Genomic DNA, 20606 nt, shown 5'->3' on the forward strand with positions numbered 1-20606 from the left:
TTCATCAACTTCACCAACACAGTCCACCCTGACCTTAAATTCACCTGGACCATCTCTGACACCTCCCTCCCCTTCCTGGACCTCTCCATCTCCATCAATGACGACTGACTCAATACTGACTTTTTTTACAAACCACCGACTCCCACAGTTACCTGGATTACACCTCTTCCCACTTTACCTCTGGCAGAAATGTCATCCCATATTCCCAATTCCTCTGCCTCCGCCGTATCTGCTGCCAGGAGGATCAGTTCCACCACAGAACACACCAGATGGCCTCCTTCTTTAAAGACCGTTGCCCTCCAACGCATCTCATTCACATCCCGCACCTCCGCCCTCCAGCACCCCCCTGGTGCTCACCTTCCACCCTACCAACCTCAGCATTAACTGCATCATCTGCTGACGTTTCCGCCACCTCCAAACAGACCCCACCACCAGGGATATATTTCCCTCCCCACCCCTATCCGCCTTCCGCAAAGACCGTTCCCTCCGTGACTACCTGGTCAGGTCCACGCCCCCCTACGACCCACCCTCCCATCCTGGCACTTTCCCCTGCCACTGCAGGAACTGTAAAACCTGCGCCCACACCTCCTCCCTCACTTCTATCCAAAGCCCTAAAGGAGCCTTCCACATCCATCAAAGTTTTACCTGCACATCCACTAATATCATTTATTGTATCCGTTGCTCCCGATGCAGTCTCCTCTACATTGGGGAGACTGGGCGCCTCCTAGCAGAGCGCTTTAGGGGACATCTCCGGGACACCCGCACCAATCAACCACACCACCCTGTGGCCCAACATTTCAACTCCCCCTCCCACTCTGCCGAGGACATGGAGGTCCTGGGCCTCCTTCACCACCGCTCCCTCACCACCAGACGCCTGGAGGAAGAACGCCTCATCTTCCGCCTCGGAACACTTCAACCCCAGGGCATCACTGTGGACTTCACCAGTTTCCTCATTTTCCCCTTCCCCCACCTCACCCCAGTTCCAAACTTTCAGCTTAGCACTGTCCCCATGACCTGTCCTACCTGCCAATCTCCCTTCCCACCTATCAGCTCCACCCTCCCCTCTGACCTATCACCTCCATCCCCTCCCCCATCCACCTATTATACTCTTTTCTACCTTCTCCTCAGCCACATCCCCCCTCCCATTTATCTCTCCACCCCTGAGGCTCCCAGTGACATTCCTGATGAAGGGCTCCTGCCCAAAACGTCGATTTTCCTGCTCCTCGGATGCTGCCTAACCTGCTGTGCTTTTCCAGCACCACTCTGATCTAGACTATGGCAGTCCAAGTCTATGTTTGGAAAATTAAAAAACCCCTACCATAACTACCCTATTATTCTTACAGATAGCTGAGATCTCCTTACAAGTTTGTTTCTCAATTTCCCTCTGACTATTAGGGCATCTATAACACAATCCCAATAAGGCGATCATCCCTTTCTTATTTCTCAGTTCCATCCAAATAACTTCCCTGGATGTATTTCCGGGAATATCCTCCCTCAGTACAGCTGTAATGCTATCCCTTATCAAAAACACCACTCCCCCTCCTCTCTTGCCTCCCTTTCTATCCTTCTTGTAGCATTTGTATCCTGGAACATTAAGCTGCCAGTCCTGGCCACCCCTGAGCCATGTTTCTGTAATTGCCATGATATCCCAGTCCCATGCTCCTAACCATACCCTGAGTTCATCTGCCTTCCCTGTTAGGCCTCTTGCATTGAAATCAATGCAGTTTAATTTATCAGTCCTACCTTGTTCTCTGCTTTGTCCCTGCCTGCCCTGACAGACTTGCTCCTTTTCCCAACTGTACCAGTCTCAGATCGATCTCTTTCCTCACTATCTCCCTGGGACCCATCCCCCCACCCCCACTTACTAGTTTAAATCCTCCCAAGCAGTTCTAGCAAATCTCCCTGCCAGTATTAGTCCCCTTCCAATTCAGGTGCAATCCATCCTTCTTGTACAGGTCACTTCTACCCCAGAAGAGATTCCAATGATCCAAAAATGTGAATCCTTCTCCCATACACCAGCTCCTCAGCAATGCATTCATCTGCTCTATCCTCCTATTCTTACCCTCATCAGCTCTTGGCACCGGGAGTAATCCTTTGTAATTTCCTGCCTAACTCTCAATATTCTCCCGTAAGAATCTCAGCCTTTTCCCTTCCTATGTCATTGGTTCCAATGTGGACAATGACTTCTTGCTGGCCCCTCTCCCCCTTGAGAACATTCTGCACCCTCTCTGAGACATCCCTGGCACCAGGGAGGTAACACACCATTCTGATTTTTCACTGCTGGCCATAGAAACGTCTGTCTGTACCTCAGACGAGACAGTCCCCTAACACAATTGATCTCTTGGAACCCGACGTACCCCTCGTTGCATTAGAGCCTGTCTCGATACCAGAAACTTGGCTGTTCGTGCTACGTTCCCCTGAGAATCCATCACCCCCTACATTATCCAAAACAGCATACTTGTTTGAAATGGGGATAGCCACAGGAGATTCCTGCACTACCTACCTCTCTGACCCTTCCTGCAGTTAACCCATCTACCTGACTGTATCTGTGGGTTTTCTCCCTTCCATCACATCCCCATTGCTCTTGTAAATTCCTCACTGCCTCTAACTGCCAATCCACATGATCTGATAGGATTCGCAACCAAAGACATTTCTTGCAGACATAATCCTCAGTAACCTGTGAACTCTCCCTAAACTCCCACGTCCGATAAGACGAGCAGATCACTCTGCTAATGGCCATCTTGGCTCCTTCACAATCCACAGACCCAGAAAATAACACCGTCTTACTGCTCTAAACAAACGCTGCTCCAAGGTAACTTAGTATCTATGTTTTATATTTTTAAAATTTAATCAAGAGGCAGATCTCAATAAAAACGTATAATCAAAAAAGAACTCCACTCTACTCACTATTATAGATTTACAAAAAGTGACAGTAAGGTTCACTTAATAGTCAAGGCCTTTTCCCCAGGGTTGGGGAGTCCAAAACTAGAGGGGCATAGGTTTAAGGTGAGAGGGACAAGATTTAAAAGGGACCTAAGGGGCAACACTTTTACACAGAAGGTGTTACACGTGTGGAATAAACTGTCTCCAAACCACTCATGATTTTACAAACCTCTATAAAGTCACCCCTCAGCCTCCTACGCTCCAGTGAAAAAAGTCCCGGCCTATCCAGCCTCTCTGTATAACCCAAACCCTCCAGACCCGGTAACACCCTGGTAAATCTCTTCTGAACCCTCTCCAGTTTAATCATATCCTTCCTATAACAGGGTGACCAGAACTGGACACAGTGCTCCAGAGGAGGCCTCACCAAGGTACTGTACAACCTCAACATGACGCCCCCAACTCCGACACTCAAAAGTCTGAGCGATGAAGGCAAGCCTGACAAATGCCTTCTTAAACCCTCCTGTCTGTGCACATGCTAAATGTCTTCTTCCCCACCCTGTCTATCTCGTCACCACCCCCTCTACCACATCACCACCCTCTCTATCTCGTCACCACCCCCTCTACCACATCACCACCCTCTCTACCACATCACCACCCTCTCTACCTCATCACCACCCTCTCTACCTCATCATCACCCTCTCTACCTCATCACCACCCTCTCTACCTCGTCACCACCCTCTCTACCTCGTCACCACCCTCTCTACCACATCACCAACCCCTCTACCACATCACCACCCTCTCTACCACATCACCACCCTCTCTACCACATCACCACCCTCTCTACCTCATCACCACCCCCTCTACCACATCACCACCCCCTCTACCACATCACCACCCCCTCTACCACATCACCACCCTCTCTACCACATCACCACCCTCTCTACCTCATCACCACCCTCTCTACCACATCACCACCCTCTCTACCACATCACCACCCTCTCTACCCCGTCACCACCCTCTCGACCACATCACCACCCTCTCTACCACATCACCACCCTCTCTACCACATCACCACCCTCTCTACCTCGTCACCACCCTCTCTACCACATCACCACCCTCTCTACCACATCACCACCCTCTCTACCTCATCACCACCCCCTCTACCTCATCAACACCCCCTCTACCACATCACCACCCTCTCTACCACATCACCACCCTCTCTACCTCGTCACCACCCTCTCTACCACATCACCACCCTCTCTACCACATCACCACCCTCTCTACCACATCACCACCCCCTCTACCACATCACCATCCTCTCTACCACATCACCACCCCCTCTACCACATCACCACCCTCTCTACCTCATTACCACCCTCTCTACCTCGTCACCACCCTCTCTACCTCGTCACCACCCTCTCTACCACATCACCACCCTCTCTACCTCATCACCACCCCCTCTACCACATCACCACCCTCTCTACCTCGTCACCACCCTCTCTACCACATCACCACCCTCTCTACCACATCACCACCCTCTCTACCTCGTCACCACCCTCTCTACCACATCACCACCCCCTCTACCACATCACCACCCTCTCTACCTCATCACCACCCCCTCTACCACATCACCACCCTCTCTACCTCGTCACCACCCTCTCTACCACATCACCACCCTCTCTACCACATCACCACCCTCTCTACCACATCACCACCCTCTCTACCTCATCACCACCCCCTCTACCACATCACCACCCTCTCTACCTCGTCACCACCCTCTCTACCACATCACCACCCTCTCTACCACATCACCACCCTCTCTACCTCGTCACCACCCTCTCTACCACATCACCACCCTCTCTACCACATCACCACCCTCTCTACCTCGTCACCACCCTCTCTACCACATCACCACCCTCTCTACCTCATCACCACCCTCTCTACCTCATCACCACCCTCTCTACCACATCACCACCCTCTCTACCTCATCACCACCCTCTCTACCTCATCACCACCCTCTCTACCACATCACCACCCTCTCTACCACATCACCACCCCCTCTACCACATCACCACCCTCTCTACCACATCACCACCCTCTCTACCTCGTCACCACCCCCTCTACCACATCACCACCCTCTCTACCACATCACCACCCTCTCTACCTCGTCACCACCCCCTCTACCACATCACCACCCTCTCTACCACATCACCACCCTCTCTACCACATCACCACCCCCTCTACCACATCACCACCCTCTCTACCACATCACCACCCTCTCTACCTCGTCACCACCCCCTCTACCACATCACCACCCTCTCTACCACATCACCACCCTCTCTACCTCGTCACCACCCCCTCTACCACATCACCACCCCCTCTACCACATCACCACCCTCTCTACCACATCACCACCCTCTCTACCCCATCACCACCCTCTCTACCTCATTACCACCCTCTCTACCCCGTCACCACCCCCTCTACCCCATCACCACCCCCTCTACCACATCACCACCCCCTCTACCCCATCACCACCCTCTCTACCTCATCACCACCCTCTCTACCTCGTCACCACCCTCTCTACCTCGTCACCACCCCCTCTACCCCATCACCACCCCCTCTACCACATCACCACCCCCTCTACCCCATCACCACCCTCTCTACCACATCACCACCCCCTCTACCACATCACCACCCTCTCTACCTCATCACCACCCTCTCTACCTCGTCACCACCCTCTCTACCTCGTCACCACCCTCTCTACCACATCACCACCCTCTCTACCTCATCACCACCCCCTCTACCACATCACCACCCTCTCTACCTCATCACCACCCTCTCTACCACATCACCACCCTCTCTACCACATCACCACCCCCTCTACCTCATCACCACCCTCTCTACCTTGTCACCACCCTCTCTACCTCGTCACCACCCTCTCTACCACATCACCACCCCCTCTACCACATCACCACCCCCTCTACCACATCACCACCCTCTCTACCACATCACCACCCTCTCTACCACATCACAACCCTCTCTACCTCATCACCACCCTCTCTACCACATCACCACCCTCTCTACCACATCACCACCCTCTCTACCCCATCACCACCCTCTCTACCTCATTACCACCCTCTCTACCCCGTCACCACCCCCTCTACCCCATCACCACCCCCTCTACCACATCACCACCCTCTCTACCACATCACCACCCTCTCTACCTCGTCACCACCCCCTCTACCACATCACCACCCCCTCTACCACATCACCACCCCCTCTACCACATCACCACCCTCTCTACCACATCACCACCCTCTCTACCCCATCACCACCCTCTCTACCTCATTACCACCCTCTCTACCCCGTCACCACCCCCTCTACCCCATCACCACCCCCTCTACCACATCACCACCCTCTCTACCACATCACCACCCTCTCTACCTCGTCACCACCCCCTCTACCACATCACCACCCCCTCTACCACATCACCACCCTCTCTACCACATCACCACCCTCTCTACCCCATCACCACCCTCTCTACCTCATTACCACCCTCTCTACCCCGTCACCACCCCCTCTACCCCATCACCACCCCCTCTACCACATCACCACCCTCTCTACCCCATCACCACCCCCTCTACCACATCACCACCCTCTCTACCACATCACCACCCTCTCTACCCCATCACCACCCTCTCTACCTCATTACCACCCTCTCTACCCCGTCACCACCCCCTCTACCCCATCACCACCCCCTCTACCACATCACCACCCCCTCTACCCCATCACCACCCTCTCTACCTCATCACCACCCTCTCTACCTCGTCACCACCCTCTCTACCTCGTCACCACCCCCTCTACCCCATCACCACCCCCTCTACCACATCACCACCCCCTCTACCCCATCACCACCCTCTCTACCACATCACCACCCCCTCTACCACATCACCACCCTCTCTACCTCATCACCACCCTCTCTACCTCGTCACCACCCTCTCTACCTCGTCACCACCCTCTCTACCACATCACCACCCTCTCTACCTCATCACCACCCCCTCTACCACATCACCACCCTCTCTACCTCATCACCACCCTCTCTACCACATCACCACCCTCTCTACCACATCACCACCCCCTCTACCTCATCACCACCCTCTCTACCTCGTCACCACCCTCTCTACCTCGTCACCACCCTCTCTACCACATCACCACCCCCTCTACCACATCACCACCCCCTCTACCACATCACCACCCTCTCTACCACATCACCACCCTCTCTACCACATCACAACCCTCTCTACCTCATCACCACCCTCTCTACCTCATCACCACCCCCTCTACCCCATCACCACCCCCTCTACCACATCACCACCCCCTCTACCACATCACCACCCCCTCTACCCCATCACCACCCTCTCTACCACATCACCACCCTCTCTACCTCATTACCACCCTCTCTACCACATCACCACCCTCTCTACCTCATCACCACCCTCTCTACCACATCACCATCCTCTCTACCACATCACCACCCTCCCCACCACATCACCACCCTCTCTACCACATCACCACCCTCTCTACCTCGTCACCACCCCCTCTACCCCATCACCACCCTCTCTACCACATCACCACCCTCTCTACCTCGTCACCACCCTCTCTACCACATCACCACCCTCTCTACCACATCACCACCCTCTCTACCACATCACCACCCCCTCTACCACATCACCACCCTCTCTACCTCGTCACCACCCTCTCTACCACATCACCACCCTCTCTACCTCGTCACCACCCTCTCTACCACATCACCACCCTCTCTACCTCGTCACCACCCTCTCTACCACATCACCACCCTCTCTACCACATCACCACCCTCTCTACCACATCACCACCCTCTCTACCTCGTCACCACCCTCTCTACCACATCACCACCCTCTCTACCTCGTCACCACCCTCTCTACCACATCACCACCCTCTCTACCTCGTCACCACCCTCTCTACCACATCACCACCCTCTCTACCTCATCACCACCCTCTCTACCTCGTCACCACCCTCTCTACCACATCACCACCCTCTCTACCACATCACCACCCTCTCTACCTCGTCACCACCCCCTCTACCACATCACCACCCTCTCTACCACATCACCACCCTCTCTACCTCGTCACCACCCTCTCTACCACATCACCACCCTCTCTACCACATCACCACCCTCTCTACCTCATCACCACCCCCTCTACCACATCACCACCCTCTCTACCTCGTCACCACCCTCTCTACCACATCACCACCCTCTCTACCACATCACCACCCTCTCTACCTCATCACCACCCTCTCTACCACATCACCACCCTCTCTACCTCGTCACCACCCCCTCTACCACATCACCACCCTCTCTACCACATCACCACCCTCTCTACCACATCACCACCCCCTCTACCACATCACCACCCCCTCTACCACATCACCACCCTCTCTACCTCATCACCACCCTCTCTACCTCGTCACCACCCTCTCTACCTCGTCACCACCCTCTCTACCACATCACCACCCTCTCTACCTCATCACCACCCCCTCTACCACATCACCACCCTCTCTACCTCGTCACCACCCTCTCTACCACATCACCACCCTCTCTACCACATCACCACCCTCTCTACCACATCACCACCCTCTCTACCTCGTCACCACCCCCTCTACCACATCACCACCCCCTCTACCACATCACCACCCTCTCTACCTCGTCACCACCCTCTCTACCACATCACCACCCTCTCTACCACATCACCACCCTCTCTACCACATCACCACCCTCTCTTCCACATCACCACCCCCTCTACCACATCACCACCCCCTCTACCTCATCACCACCCTCTCTACCACATCACCACCCTCTCTACCTCGTCACCACCCTCTCTACCACATCACCACCCTCTCTACCACATCACCACCCTCTCTACCTCGTCACCACCCTCTCTACCTCATCACCACCCTCTCTACCTCATCACCACCCTCTCTACCACATCACCACCCTCTCTACCTCATCACCACCCTCTCTACCTCATCACCACCCTCTCTACCACATCACCACCCTCTCTACCACATCACCACCCTCTCTACCACATCACCACCCTCTCTACCACATCACCACCCTCTCTACCACATCACCACCCCCTCTACCACATCACCACCCTCTCTACCTCATCACCACCCTCTCTACCTCATCACCACCCTCTCTACCACATCACCACCCTCTCTACCACATCACCACCCTCTCTACCACATCACCACCCCCTCTACCACATCACCACCCTCTCTACCACATCACCACCCTCTCTACCTCGTCACCACCCCCTCTACCACATCACCACCCTCTCTACCACATCACCACCCTCTCTACCTCGTCACCACCCCCTCTACCACATCACCACCCTCTCTACCACATCACCACCCTCTCTACCACATCACCACCCCCTCTACCACATCACCACCCTCTCTACCACATCACCACCCTCTCTACCTCGTCACCACCCCCTCTACCACATCACCACCCTCTCTACCACATCACCACCCTCTCTACCTCGTCACCACCCCCTCTACCACATCACCACCCCCTCTACCACATCACCACCCTCTCTACCACATCACCACCCTCTCTACCTCGTCACCACCCTCTCTACCACATCACCACCCTCTCTACCACATCACCACCCTCTCTACCTCGTCACCACCCCCTCTACCACATCACCACCCCCTCTACCACATCACCACCCTCTCTACCCCATCACCACCCTCTCTACCTCATTACCACCCTCTCTACCCCGTCACCACCCCCTCTACCCCATCACCACCCCCTCTACCCCATCACCACCCCCTCTACCACATCACCACCCTCTCTACCACATCACCACCCTCTCTACCTCGTCACCACCCCCTCTACCACATCACCACCCCCTCTACCACATCACCACCCTCTCTACCACATCACCACCCTCTCTACCCCATCACTACCCTCTCTACCCCATCACCACCCCCTCTACCCCATCACCACCCCCTCTACCACATCACCACCCCCTCTACCCCATCACCACCCTCTCTACCTCATCACCACCCTCTCTACCTCGTCACCACCCTCTCTACCTCGTCACCACCCCCTCTACCCCATCACCACCCCCTCTACCACATCACCACCCCCTCTACCCCATCACCACCCTCTCTACCACATCACCACCCCCTCTACCCCATCACCACCCCCTCTACCACATCACCACCCCCTCTACCACATCACCACCCTCTCTACCTCATCACCACCCTCTCTACCTCGTCACCACCCTCTCTACCTCGTCACCACCCTCTCTACCACATCACCACCCTCTCTACCTCATCACCACCCTCTCTACCTCATCACCACCCCCTCTACCACATCACCACCCTCTCTACCTCATCACCACCCTCTCTACCACATCACCACCCTCTCTACCACATCACCACCCCCTCTACCTCATCACCACCCTCTCTACCTCGTCACCACCCTCTCTACCTCGTCACCACCCTCTCTACCACATCACCACCCCCTCTACCACATCACCACCCCCTCTACCACATCACCACCCTCTCTACCACACCACCACCCTCTCTACCACATCACAACCCTCTCTACCTCATCACCACCCTCTCTACCTCATCACCACCCTCTCTACCTCGTCACCACCCTCTCTACCTCGTCACCACCCTCTCTACCACATCACCACCCCCTCTACCACATCACCACCCCCTCTACCACATCACCACCCCCTCTACCACATCACCACCCCCTCTACCCCATCACCACCCTCTCTACCACATCACCACCCCCTCTACCCCATCACCACCCCCTCTACCACATCACCACCCCCTCTACCCCATCACCACCCTCTCTACCACATCACCACCCCCTCTACCACATCACCACCCTCTCTACCTCATCACCACCCTCTCTACCTCGTCACCACCCTCTCTACCACATCACCACCCTCTCTACCTCATCACTACCCCCTCTACCACATCACCACCCTCTCTACCTCGTCACCACCCCCTCTACCACATCACCACCCCCTCTACCACCTCACCACCCTCTCTACCACATCACCACCCTCTCTACCACATCACCACCCTCTCTACCTCGTCACCACCCCCTCTACCACATCACCACCCTCTCTACCTCATCACCACCCTCTCTACCTCATCACCACCCTCTCTACCACATCACCACCCTCTCTACCTCGTCACCACCCTCTCTACCCCATCACCACCCCCTCTACCACATCACCACCCTCTCTACCACATCACCACCCTCTCTACCTCATCACCACCCTCTCTACCTTGTCACCACCCTCTCTACCACATCACCACCCTCTCTACCTCATCACCACCCTCTCTACCTCATCACCACCCTCTCTACCACATCACCACCCTCTCTACCACATCACCACCCTCTCTACCTCGTCACCACCCTCTCTACCCCATCACCACCCCCTCTACCACATCACCACCCTCTCTACCACATCACCACCCTCTCTACCTCATCACCACCCTCTCTACCTCATCACCACCCTCTCTACCACATCACCACCCTCTCTACCACATCACCACCCTCTCTACCTCATCACCACCCTCTCTACCACATCACCACCCTCTCTACCACATCACCACCCTCTCTCCCTCATCACCACCCTCTCTACCACATCACCACCCTCTCTACCTCATTACCACCCTCTCTACCACATCACCACCCTCTCTACCACATCACCACCCTCTCTACCTCGTCACCACCCTCTCTACCCCATCACCACCCTCTCTACCTCATTACCACCCTCTCTCCCTCATCACCACCCTCTCTACCACATCACCACCCTCTCTACCACATCACCACCCTCTCTCCCTCATCACCACCCTCTCTACCACATCACCACCCTCTCTACCTCATTACCACCCTCTCTACCACATCACCACCCTCTCTACCCCATCACCACCCTCTCTACCACATCACCACCCTCTCTACCCCATCACCACCCTCTCTACCACATCACCACCCTCTCTACCACATCACCACCCTCTCTACCACATCACCACCCTCTCTACCTCATTACCACCCTCTCTCCCTGAAACAGTACGTAAATGTGTCTCATTGTAAACCACGTTTCGTTTTTAATGTAAAATGAGTCTCACTTAGTAAGCAAATAAATCAGTCACAGACACACACACACTCTCACACACAGACACACACACCCACAGACACACACACGCACACACGCACTCACACACACTCTCATACACACACACATGCACACTCTCTCACACACAGACACACTCTCTCATACACACACAGACACACACACACTCTCTCTCACACACAGACACACACTCTCTCACACACACAGACACACACACTCTCACACACAGACACACACTCACAGACACACACATGCACACACGCTCTCTCACGCACACAGACACACGTGCACACACACACATACATACACGCACACTCTCTCACACACACACTCTCTCATACACACACAGACACACACTCTCTCACACACACACAGACACACACTCACACACACACAGACACACAAACACTCTCTCACACACACACACACTCTCGCACACACCCACACACACACACACTCTCTCATACACACATAGGCACACACTCTCTCTCTCTCTCGCACACATGCACACACTCTCTCTCACACACACACACACGTGCATAATGATTACATATCCCTATAGTGCAGGGAGGAAGCCTGGACAGTATACTACAGTCTGGTGGGGGTGTGGGGGATTGGTTGGGGAGGGGGGGGGTGGTATGGGTGGGTGCGATAACACCCTGAAATTGGCACTCGACCTACCTGCCGGTGGTGAAATAGTAGACGGATCTCAGTGTGAAGCTGATGCTGGTTATAATGATGATGAACAGAGATAGCTGTAACGCTTGGGTTCGACACCTGAAAACCTCCCTGGGATGGCAAGAGAGAAAACACAGGTTAGGCATCTCTAGCTCCAACATACTCTGACATTCCCGACCAGTTCAAACACGGGACTGGCGAAGGGGCCCCGGCGATATCGATCGCCCAGTTGGTGTTCCTCTGCCGAGAGATCGCGGGATCTTCCTGTGCACAGAGTGCCAAGCTGCGAGAACGAGGAAACGGGGGGGGGGGGAGTAGTTGGATGTCATTGGAATGAGAAACATCTCATTCGAATAAGATTCTGAAGGCATGTTTCCAACGCTCACAACAATTTAACTGAGAGAGAGGGGCACTGATTTCTTGGTCAGTGTGCCCAGCACGCACCAGTGGGAGGTTTGGGCGATGAGAGGTTAAAGGTAATCGGAAATAAGGTGAGAACGAACAAGGGAGAGCTTTAGTTTTCCAACTGGCGAGTTGGAAGGGGACCAGGGATGGATTCAATTTTCAAAAGAGGGCGCGGAAAGCGAGTTGAGAAATGATTTTGAGGAAATTATTTGCCAGGGAGTGGGTGAAGAGGAGAGTGAATGAACTAATTGGACAGGTCAAATCAAAAGAGACAGAATGGGCCAAGTGACCTCCTGTATCACTGTAAAATTCAGTAGTTTGACGATATAATCGCGATTCACGCAGTTGCACAAGGCAACCTTTCTGAAAGCTAGCATTGTACCTTCCAGATAAAAACAAAGAGACTGCTTATTTCCTTAACCTCCTCAGTTTCTCTGCCCCAGCCTCATTTATCACAAGCAAGTCATTATCTCGCTTAATTCACCTTGCCATTTTCCTCCTTTCTGTTAATTCATCTCATCTGGCTCCAACAAGGCTTTCCAATATCGTCACTTCAGGTAAATAGATGCCTGGTGGCGGGTTCAAGCAGCGACCCTTGGACGGTCTACGGAGGGTACAGCAGCAGCTACGAACCTCTGAGCAACCACTCCTTAAAAGGGGGCTACTCAAAGGCAGCTTTGAGGGGACAAACAGAGAGATTTCCTTTTTGACTCAGACGTTTGCTTCTCGAGGGCTGCTTAGCAAACGCACTGTGAAAGTGTTTGACCCACTGCCAATCCAGGAGCAAAATAATTCTCTCTCCATCCCAGGGAGTGGCTGAGCTTCTTAAATAGGCCATGTCTTTGAAACTGGATCAGCGATACCTTCCTTACAAACCCTGCTTCCCCAGCCACTGAGGAAATAAGCAGCCGGTCGTGGGTTGGGAAGCAGGGAATTGCAGTCCATCTAGATCAGAGCTGAAAATGTGTTGCTGGAAAAGCGCAGCAGGTCAGGCAGCATCCAGGGAACAGGAGAATCGACGTTTCGGGCATAAGCCCTTCTTCAGCCCTGAAGAAGGGCTTATGCCCGAAACGTCGATTCTCCTTTTCCCTGGATGCTGCCTGACCTGTTGTGCTTTTCCAGCACCACTCTGATCTAGACTCTGATTTCCAGCACCTGCAGTCCTCACTTTCTCCCGTAGAGCAGGCCTAGTAAGGATGGCAGATTTCCTTCCCCAAAGGGACATTAGTGAACCAGATGGGGTTTTTTTTTCCCCCTGTTGTCAGACCCTTAATTTCAGATTTCTTTCAATTGAAATCAATTTCTACCATTTGGCGTGGTGGGATTTGAATCCAGGTCCCAGAACATTAATAATCCAGATTCAATTCAATCCAGAGAAGGGGAGCCCTTCAGGGTTACCTCAGCCGGTGACGGGAATCGAACTCATGCGGTTGGTGTCACTCTGCATCGCAATCCAGCCTTCCAGCCAACCAAGCCTTGGTGCACGGCAGAGTTCTCAGGCCCAAGCCGCACCAAATTACCTAAAATAGAGAACTCACAAATGATTTTAAGGTGGTTCATTAAATCTTATTGAGAAGTTGCGGTACCGATGTGAAGCATAAGTTAAATAAACTGAAAAAAAACCCCATCTGGGCCTTTGTTCTTCTCTTCTTGCCTACACTCCCCTCCATTTTCCTTCACCTTCCTCAATCTTCCCCCAATTAGCTTCAACATCCCCATTCTCCCTCCATTTTATTTTCAGTCTTTGCTGGCCTCCTCCCACCTGAAGGGGGCACTAGCTGCAAGCAGATTTCATTTGCCGGGCCTAGGGGGCGTCTCCTATGACAGTCTCTATGTTTCTAGCCAATGAGGACAGGACAAATGTGGCAGATGGTACTGTCTCCTCCTTGGCCATCACCTTTTTGTATTCCCCTTTGCTGAGGGTCATTTGTAACGGAGTTTCCACAGCCATGAAAGAGGCCATTCAGGGCATTGTGCTGGTTCTATCCCCTCACGCCAATCTCCTGCCTTTACAACTCCCAGCCCCCATATCCCTGCACAGCACCTCCCTCCCAATAATCCTCAAATGCCTCAATCGAACCTGCCTTGGCCACTTTTCATGAAATCCCTACAGTGTGGAAGCAGGCCATTCGGCCTGTCGAGTCCCCACCGACCATCTGAAGGGCATCCCACCCAGACTCATTCCCCCACCCTATCCCTGTAACCCTGCATTTCCCATGGCCAATCCACCCTAACCTGCACATCCCTGGACACTATGGGGCAATTTAGCATGGCCAATCCACCCTAACCTGCACATCCCTAGACACTATGGGGCAATTTAGCATGGCCAATCCACCCTAACCTACACATCCCTGGGCACTATGGGACAATTTAGCACGGCCAGTCCACCCTAACCTGCACGTCCCTGGACACTATGGGACAATTTAGCACGGCCAATCCACCCTAACCTGCACATCCCTGGGCACTATGGGACAATTTAGCAAGGCCAATCTACCCTAACCTGCACGTCCCTGGGCACTATGGGACAATTTAGCACGGCCAATCCACCCTAACCTGCACATCCCTGGGCACTATGGGACAATTTAGCACGGCCAATCCACCCTAACCTGCACATCCCTGGGCACTATGGGACAATTTAGCACGGCCAATCCACCCTAACCTGCACACCTTTCGACTGTGGGGGGAAACCCACGCAGACACGGGGAGAATGTGCAAACTCCACACAGACAGTCGCCCGAGGGTGGAATCGAACCCGGGTCCCTGGCGCTGGGAGGCAGCAGTGCTAACCACTGAGCCACCGTGCCACCCCCCCACAAAGCCACTTGCTTAAATAAATCACAGGAAGGAAGAGCATTGGGGAGATATAGTGATGGCATGGGTCACAAGTCTGAGCTGCGTTATGTTCAGTGTTAGCTAACAGGAGACGAAGATAGCAAAAGACAAAAAAAACCACAGATGCTGGAATCCAAAGTAGGCAGGCAGGACGCTGGAAGAACACAGCAAGCCAGGAAGCATCAGGAGGAGGAGAAGTCAACGTTTTGGATGTGATCAGATAGCAAGTGAGCCAATGCCCACTCGGCTAATTCATTCTGAAGAAGGCTGTTCAGTTCCGCAGTCAATAAACCCCCCAGAATGACCCAAGTCCCAGTGATCGCCGTCTCGGCATGACCAGAGAGAGAGCACTGAGAAAATGCCCAAAACCATTGTCCCATTCAGCAAACGCTTGGCTTCTAAAAGCAAATGGGGACAGCCATCCTGAGCTGGCCTGTTCAGTTCCATGTTGCAAAGGGAGACTGAGCAGGGAAGAGAGCAAGGAACAAAACATTCGGTTTCTCAAAGAAACGTCTGTGTATTTTTTTATCCCTTCTTGCTCACAGTAACAGTGGAATGCCCCCAGCTCAGGGTCAATGCTGGAGGTGACCGCTGCTCAATGGGAGACCACCCCAAGGACTACCAGAGTCTGGAGTGTGTGTAGGTGAGTGTGTGCGTGTGTGTGCATGTGTATGTGTGTGAGAGTGTGTGTGTGAGTATGCGTGTGAGAGTGTGCATGTGTGTATGTGTGTGTGAGAGTGTGTATGTGTGTGTGAGTGTGTATGTGTGTGTGCATGTGTGCATGTATGTGTGTGAGAGTGTATGTGTGCGTGTGTGAGTGAATGTGTGAGAAAGTGTGTGTTTTTGTGAGTGTATGTTTTTGTGAGAGTGTGTGTGTGAGAGAGAGTGTATATGAGAGAGAGTGTGTGTGAGTGAGACAGCCTGTGTGTGTGTATGTGAGAGTGTGCATGAATGAGACAGTGTGTGTGTGAGAAAGCGCATGTGTGTGTGTGCTTGTGTGAGTGAGTGTGTGTGAGTGAGACAGCGCGCGTGCGCGTGTGAGAGAGTGTGTGAATGAGACAGTACGCGCGTGTGTGCACGTCTGAGAGAGAGAGTGTGTGTGAGTGAGACAGCACATGTGTGCGCGTGTGTGTGCATATGATAGAGAGAGACTATGTGTGAGACAGCACGTGTGCGTGTGAGTGAGACAGCGCATGTGTGCGCGCACGTGTGTGTGCATGTGAGAGAGAGTGTGTGAGTGAGACAGCGTGTATGTGTGCATGTGCATGTGTGAGAGAGAGTGTGAGTGAGACAGTACGTGTGCACGTGTGTAAGTATGCATGTGAAAGTGTGGGTGAGTGAGACAGCGCACGTGTGTGTGTGTGTGTACACACGTGTAAGTGTGGGTAGAGAGAGAGAGAGTGTGTGTGTCCCTGCTGAACTGGGTGTTATTTAATTACATTTTGTCAGAGTTTGCTGTGTATAAATTGGCTGTTACATTTCCAGAAAAGTGATCACCTTTTACAAACCCCCCTCGGGTTTAGCCGTTTAGCACGCTACAGAAATGCAAGTTGCTCTTTCCCAGGGACAATCAAAGTCAATGAAGCTGCTTGGTGGTGAGGTCAGATTTCATTCTGCCAATCTATCCCTTCATTCAGTGCTGATAGAGCCATGGGGTAACCACAATGAGGAGAATGGCTCTTTCTCTCTCTGTTACTGAATTACATTCAAATGAATTCAAGTCATTTCCACCCTGCTCTTGGCACAGCTGCCTCTGTAGTAATGGCACACCCTGACATTTGTGACTTCACAGGGTAACAGTATTAAATTCCTGACTGACTAAATCCTGGAGCAGTGAGTGTGGTTCAATATCAATATCGTTTACCTGGACTGAGTCCAAGGAGAGGAAGGAAATCAACAACCCCTCCACACAGACTAAGAGAAACCTACTTCCAAGTAGCAATGATTAACATGTTTGATTAGGCACAGAGGGACACAGATTTTAACAGTAATGCTGCCATAGAGATGTACAGCATGGAAACAGACCCTTCGGCCCAACCCGTCCATGCCGACCAGATATCCCAACCCAATCTAGTCCCACCTGCCAGCACCGGGCCCATATCCCTCCAAACCCTTCCTATTCATACACCCATCCAAATGCCTCTTAAATGCTGTCATTGTACCAGCCTCCACCACTTCCTCTGGCAGCTCATTCCATACACGCACCACTCTCTGTGTGTGAAAAAGTTGCCCCTTAGATCCCTTTTATATCTTTCCCCTCTCACCCTAAACCTGTGCCCTCTAGTTCTTGACTCCCTGACCCCAGGGAAAAGACTTTGTCTATTTATCCTATCCATGCTCCTCATAATTTTGTATACCTCTATAAGGTCACCCCTCAGCCTCCGACGCTCCAGGGAAAACAGCCCCGGCCTGATCAGCCTCTCCCTATAGCTCAAACCCTCCAACCCTGGCAACATCCTTGTAAATCTTTTCTGAACCCTTTCAAGTTTCATAACATCTTTCCGATAGGAAGGAGACCAGAATTGAACGCAGTATTCCAAAAGTGGCCTAACCAATGACTTTGGAACCAATCTGAAGCCCATCTAACCTACACTATTCCATTTTCATCTACATATTTATCCAATGAACATATAAATGCCCTTAAAGTTGGTGAGTCTACTGTGGCAGGCAGTGCATTCCACGTCCCCATTACTCTGAGTAAAGAAGCTCCCTCTGACATCTGTCCTATATCTACCACCCCTCAATTTAAAGCTATGTCCCCTCATGCTCACCGTCACCATCACCAAATAAACGCAACTCTTATTTTTTTCGCAACTTCCATGAGAAATCTTTAAAATTTTCTTTTCCTTCTGAAACAGGTTATATTTCCATCTCTGTCTGGTACAGTGACCCACAACGAGTCTCTTTAGTGGTAAATCAGAACCATGGTGGGTCTATGGTTCAGTTCTGGGGCATGACAGTTGCTAAACACACACCAAGGAGGCAACGTCATAAAAGAGAGCAAAGGTTTCAGACAAATACAACGCGCTGCATTTTGGAAAGGCTAATCAGGGCAGGAGTTACATACGTAATAGTCAGGTGTTGCTGAACAAAGAGACCTTGGAGTATCCTTCTGAGAACAACTGAAAAGTGTGGGGCTGGAGAAGGACAGGAAAGTCAATGTTTCGGGCATTCATCAGGAATGTTTCTCCTAGTTCTGAGGAAGAGTCACTCAACCTGAAACTTTAACGCTGATTTCTCTCCACAGATGCTGCCAGACCGGCTGAGCTTTTCCAGCAACTGCTGTTTTTGACCTTGGAGTGCAGGTTCATAGCTCCTTGAAAGTGGAGTCGCAGGTGGATAGGATAGTGAAGGCAGCGTTTGGTATGCTTTCCTTTATTGGTCAGAGTGTTGAGTACAGGAGTTGGGAGGTCATGTTGCGGCTGTACAGGACATTGGTTAGGCCACTGTTGGAATATTGCGTGCAATTCTGGTCTCCTTCCTATCGGAAAGATGTTGAGAATCTTGAAAGGGTTCAGAAAAGATTTACGAGGATGTTGCCAGGGTTGGAGGATTTGAGCTACAGGGAGAGGCTAAACAGGCTGGGGCTGTTTTCCCTGGAGCATTGGAGGCTGAAGGGTGACCTTATAGAGGTTTATAAAATCATGAGGGGCATGGATAGGGTGAATAGGCAAAGTCTTTTCCCTGGGGTCGGGGAGTCCGAAACTAGAAGGGCATACGTTTAGGGTGAGAGGGGAAAGATTTAAAAGGGACCTAAGGGGCAACATTTTCACACAGAGGGTGGTACGTGTATGGAATGAGCTGCCAGAGGAAGTGGTGGAGGCTGGTACAATTACAACATTTAAGAGGCACCTGGATGGGGATATGAATAGGAGGAGCTTAGAGATAAGTGCTGGCAAATGGGAGTCAATCAATTTACAATATCTGGTCGGCATAGACGAGTTGGGCAGAAGGGTCTGTTTCCGTGGTGTTTGACTCTATGACTGAGTCACGCACGTTGAAATCACTTGGATGTTGTAATGTCTGCTCCATGGCTTGCAATGTGTTTTACCATTTAAGTAAAATACCTTACAGAGTTAATCAACCCCCTCATTGGACCATTACTATTGACACGTTAGCCAGCCCCCTGCAACTTCCCCTCACCACCCTGACTTGGGTCAGGGTGGTTGTCCATTGCTGTTCCTTTGGTGTCGCTGGGTCAGAACACAGGAGCTCCCTCTATAACAGCACTGTGTCCGGTGGGTGGGTTTTAGTGACTTCAGAGTTTTACTTGGCCAATGTACCCAGCATCCCTTGCGGTTCGGCCTTGTGTGAGTGTCCCTCCACACCACACGGGACTGCAGCGGTTCAATGAGGCAGCTCACCCCCACCTTCTCAAGGGGGCAATTAGGGATGGGCGATAAATGCTGGGCCTAGCCCACATCCCTGAAAAAGATTAGCAAAAGCGAGGTTCCATTTAAAGAGCTACAACTCCCATGGACCACTCTTAAAGGGGCATGCACCCACATGGAGAAACGGCTTCAGTAAAAATGACAAATATTGCACGTCAACATACCTTCTTTTTCTGTCAGAATTTCATCTCTACAGATGTT

The 20606-nt window shown here is 52.4% G+C and overlaps 1 protein-coding gene across 1 annotated transcript in view; it reads right to left on the reverse strand.

Annotated features, from left to right (window-relative positions):
• Positions 1–13898, reverse strand: part of LOC122544380 (galactose-3-O-sulfotransferase 2-like) — a 33403-nt gene extending 19505 nt beyond the window's left edge. The window contains exons 1-2 of the mRNA XM_087982679.1: positions 13667–13898; positions 12781–12888 (exon numbers count right to left, since the gene is read on the reverse strand). Of these exons, the coding sequence (XP_087838805.1) occupies positions 12781–12888; positions 13667–13674 (116 nt within the window). The 5' untranslated portion in view covers positions 13675–13898. The remainder of the gene's footprint in view (positions 1–12780; positions 12889–13666) is intronic.
• Positions 13899–20606: the final 6708 nt, after the last annotated feature.

The sequence above is a fragment of the Chiloscyllium plagiosum genome, unplaced genomic scaffold (genome assembly GCF_037043375.1).
Source record: "Chiloscyllium plagiosum isolate Xiang-an unplaced genomic scaffold, Cpla_swu_hap1 HiC_scaffold_44, whole genome shotgun sequence".
Lineage (NCBI taxonomy): Eukaryota > Metazoa > Chordata > Chondrichthyes > Orectolobiformes > Hemiscylliidae > Chiloscyllium > Chiloscyllium plagiosum.